The sequence below is a fragment of the Coptis chinensis genome, chromosome 3 (assembly GCF_015680905.1).
Source record: "Coptis chinensis isolate HL-2020 chromosome 3, ASM1568090v1, whole genome shotgun sequence".
Lineage (NCBI taxonomy): Eukaryota > Viridiplantae > Streptophyta > Magnoliopsida > Ranunculales > Ranunculaceae > Coptis > Coptis chinensis.
The window spans coordinates 72,462,770-72,466,759 of NC_141458.1; the positions used below are offsets into that span (position 1 = coordinate 72,462,770).

General features: G+C 38.4%; 1 protein-coding gene across 1 annotated transcript; it reads right to left on the reverse strand.

Moving 5' to 3' along the window:
* Positions 1 to 348: 348 nt before the first annotated feature.
* On the reverse strand, positions 349 to 3,384 carry LOC147510702 (replication factor A protein 1-like). The gene is made up of 9 exons (XM_086599336.1): positions 2,771 to 3,384; positions 2,388 to 2,672; positions 2,211 to 2,295; positions 2,017 to 2,135; positions 1,609 to 1,742; positions 1,386 to 1,534; positions 912 to 1,310; positions 727 to 840; positions 349 to 601 (listed from the first exon to the last, which is right to left on the reverse strand). Exons 5-7 carry the CDS (start codon positions 1,630 to 1,632, stop codon positions 1,139 to 1,141), a joined length of 345 nt encoding a protein of 114 aa, XP_086455462.1. The 5' UTR covers positions 1,633 to 1,742; positions 2,017 to 2,135; positions 2,211 to 2,295; positions 2,388 to 2,672; positions 2,771 to 3,384; the 3' UTR covers positions 349 to 601; positions 727 to 840; positions 912 to 1,138.
* Positions 3,385 to 3,990: the final 606 nt, after the last annotated feature.

Here is a 3,990-nt window from a genome sequence, read left to right on the forward strand (position 1 = left end):
CTGGGCCAACTGCACTGTGGGGGTGTCAACCCTTTTAGTATAAGTATATTTTCACGTTAGGGACAGCCTGAATGCATAATTTAATGTTAACAAATTTTTGGAGTAAGAGAAACAGGAGAATTGAGCTGCTAATTCTTGTAGAATATATATTAAAAGACAGATGGACTAACCATAATGGCTTGCGCGAAAGGAGCGAAACGTGTTGAAAGGCATTACCTTTGCCTTAGCAGTTAAACCATATGTAGGGGCTTATGGGGGAGGAGAAATGAGCTCATGGTATGCAAGCGAAACAATATAGTGTGAAAAAGAGGGGGATAATAGCACCAAGAAGAAATTAATTATAAAAATCAAACCCAAGCGTACATCAAATTAAATAAGAGATTGTGTCTTAAAAACACAGCACAAATTAAGAACACATCCTGGCTTAAAGTAGAAGAAATCTTGTGACAATACATAGTGTCTAACAATGTCACACAGAGGCAAACTAAAAACGCAGCAGATCTGAAAGGTGGACTGCTGAAGGAAGAGAAGTTTGTGAGCACAAAATCTCAGAGAAGGAAGAAAATGGAACATGATCCGATAGATGCCTTGCACACATGTCCTGCATTGGGGAGAAGAAAATAATTAGGTATACCGATTGTTTTTTTATTTTCTTGACAGACAAACCAAAAAAGTAGTTCAAGTGAGTATAAGTGAAATGGAGAAAATGGTTGAATAAGTGTTTACCCACTACATTATCCTTGTTTTTTTTGCTCGGGGGAGTTCAGATTCCATAGCCTAGCTTGACACCTCAACTCCAATAAGCCCATCATCTAAATTAGTGCTTCAATTTGTTTTATCCTGCATTGAACCAAATTTAGTTTAATGAAGTTGAATTAATCTGAAATTTAGTAAAGGGAACAGAGGATCACCTTTTCAATGGTTTCTTTTTTTATTGTGTCATCATCAACAGTAGTTGGGAAAATTTTGTAGATAACAAAAGATTGGCTTTCCTTATTTTGATTGTAGTAATTTATTTTAACTTGGAAAATGAATTCTTTTCCAGCAACTTGTTCCAATGCAGTCTGAACAGCTTGTGGCCCATTCTCCTATAACGGTGAGAAGATAATTCAAATTGGCTAGACCTAGGTTATTTTTTTTAACTAAAAAAACAAACGCCGAGGTGATATGTAAAATTGTAGGGGGTTGCCTTTTTGTAGGAGTCAACCAATTCCTTAACCGGCTTTTGAATCAGATATTCAGCTTCTCTATCAAATGCAACAAATAGAGTAACCGCAGATGAATCTTCTACATCCATGTGTAGCATGTACCTGTCCATTTGAAATAAAGTTTCAAAGATAGTTAAGCTAACAAAGAATTGGTTGGATAAGGAATTTATAAGTCACCTCTCACTTCGGCTGCCAACTTCAACCCCACAGTCCGGGCACACTCTGTCAACAACTTTTTTGTAACACTTGTGGTTGCTGCATGAATTATAGTACCAATTTGTGTTGAAGACATATCCGATGGTTGCTCTGCAAGTATATGTTTCTCCCTGTTTTAAGACAATTATTTCCATCAATGAATTAGGCAACGAAACACAATAAACCTAAAAGGAGTGAACGTTACCTTGTAGGATTCATCTAGACCCATCTCTTTAATTTGTCTATCGAAACCCTATGGTTTTAAGCAGCTCTTCCTCAGAAAGGCCCACTGTTGTAGATGGATCTAGATGGTCTATTTTCATGTTGGTACCCTCCAAACTACAATGAAAAGGAATGTGACAAAGGACATGAGTAAGCGGCAACATGATCAAATTGTATGATAGATGAATGAATTGGTGCGCGAGCAGGATAGATAAACTTGTTTCTGTAGGCAGTAACATCGTCAACATCCAAATTATGGTAGACTTTTGTTGCACTAAGTGATGAAAGACAAATTTTACCTAACAATATGGACATGTCAAACACTTGTAGCTTTTTTTTGTTAGCACTGCAAAACGAATTCCAATAGTGTGAATCCAAAAAAGTTATTAACCTTGAATTTCTTTTGCGTTGAGTGAAGTTGCAATGACAATAACACTTTGTTGTGAGAAAATGTCATCCGGAAACTGGGCGGTCAACTGACCCCATAATGTAATAGTCAATTCCATTTCACTGATAATAGGATCACCTATGTTAGAAGGGAAAATTCATACTGGGCTCATTTAAGATGTAAGGACGGCAAGTCACCTCTTGTCTATGATAACAATCTCCTGGAAAACTGTCCCAAATTTGGGTGTAATGTTGCCGACGCTCTTCAGTAGGCTAATCACGTCTACAATCGTTTGTAACATAAATGTCAAGAGAAAGCCAAGCAACAAAGTTCTGAGTTAACAAAGGTAAGTGGTCATTGAAACAAAATATTACCTATTAGGTGAGTCTTGTCAACAACTTGTTTTGAAATAGTGTCAAACTGGGAGAAGGCGAATTTGTGCCTTGCATGTCAATACCTTCTTCATTAATTGGCGTGATCAATGTGCCAATTTTGAAAAAGATCTTGTGATCATGCTCAATCGGCCTATAACTTTTCTCAAACCAAACGTCGAATTTCTCTAATGTGTAGATATTGCCTTCCCTTAACACATTTCCTTGAAGGATATCTCAAAAATCCGTAAAATATTTCTTCAGTAGGACAACATGAATATGAGTACCCTGTATATATGTTTGAAAATAGCCAAGTCAGTGAATAAATTAGTTCGGGCGGGATTTTTTTTGGTTTTTGCATAGATGGCACATAGTATTGTAATTACCTTTGCATCCAAAAGAAGAAACTCCAAGCTAAGCACTTCCCCAGTGTACTTATTACTCAAATTGACTGATTCCCAGAGTCTTGTGATGTGGCCTAAAACTTTATAGCGGTCAGATCCATTGCAGATTTTATCAAGATCTTGATAGTTCTGCGTCGACATCTGACTGGTAGCTGCAAAGCTTAAGGAAAGGAGCAAAATTAACAGTAGGCAATCCCTGGTAAGCAAATAATTTTTAGAAATGGAGGAGAGAAAGGGATAACCTGATTACTGATGGTGTATAACAGAAAGTTTCGTGGTGTGAAGAAGTTGAACATATGTAGACGAAGAAAAAACCGGCTGAATTTATAGAGGTTAGAAAGATACATGAAGAGAGGGAAGGAGAATAGGCCCATCTGTTACATGGCAGCTCAACGTGGAATATGAAGATAACAATTGAAGAAGACAAAGGGCTGAAGGTCTGATTGAATTTTGGGTGAGGCAGGATAGGAAGAAAGGCGTACGGTTTGCTGGTCTTAATGCGTTTGCAATTTATAGTTTGTTCACATGTTAATACCATCCAACTTTAATAGAAATGAAGAGGTTCCCACTCCCACGCCAACTCCCACTCCTGAATATTGCCTTGCCCGCTTGTCAAAGTCATGGGCTTCCCTATAACATGGGTTACTATATATAAGGAGAAAGAACTCAAGCACTAAGGGGATGCAGCAGTGCGGCTCCACATGCTTGAAAGGTCGCCCAACTTCGCTGTATGGTTGCTCAGCAGTTATGCATATAACCTGGACTTCTTTTTTTTTGGAAAAGCCTGCATTAAGGTCTCTCACAGAAAGCTGCTGCAATACCATATTTTGCTTTCGAATCCGCTTAGGGCTCCATGAAAAATAATCTTGGGGCAACTGCCATATATAGTCTGCTGAGGGTGAGCACACACAATGTCACTATCGAGTGTTGTTATGGAAGTGGACGTCTTGGCTTGGGAAGCATAGGCTCCAGTACGTGACTGTCTTGGCATGATTGCAAACACCCTAAAGTGTAGCATTCACAAAGTTGGGCCTATTTCTGGTATTCCATATTCCCAAATTACAATTCAAGGGTCCCTGGTTAATGTTATGTATAGCTAAGTAACCAATTTAGTTTCATAGGTCAAGTTAGGATGCATGTAAATCTCAGCGTCAGCCTTACCTTCAGACAGTAGTTCACACTGAAAGCCTTTGCCACCCATT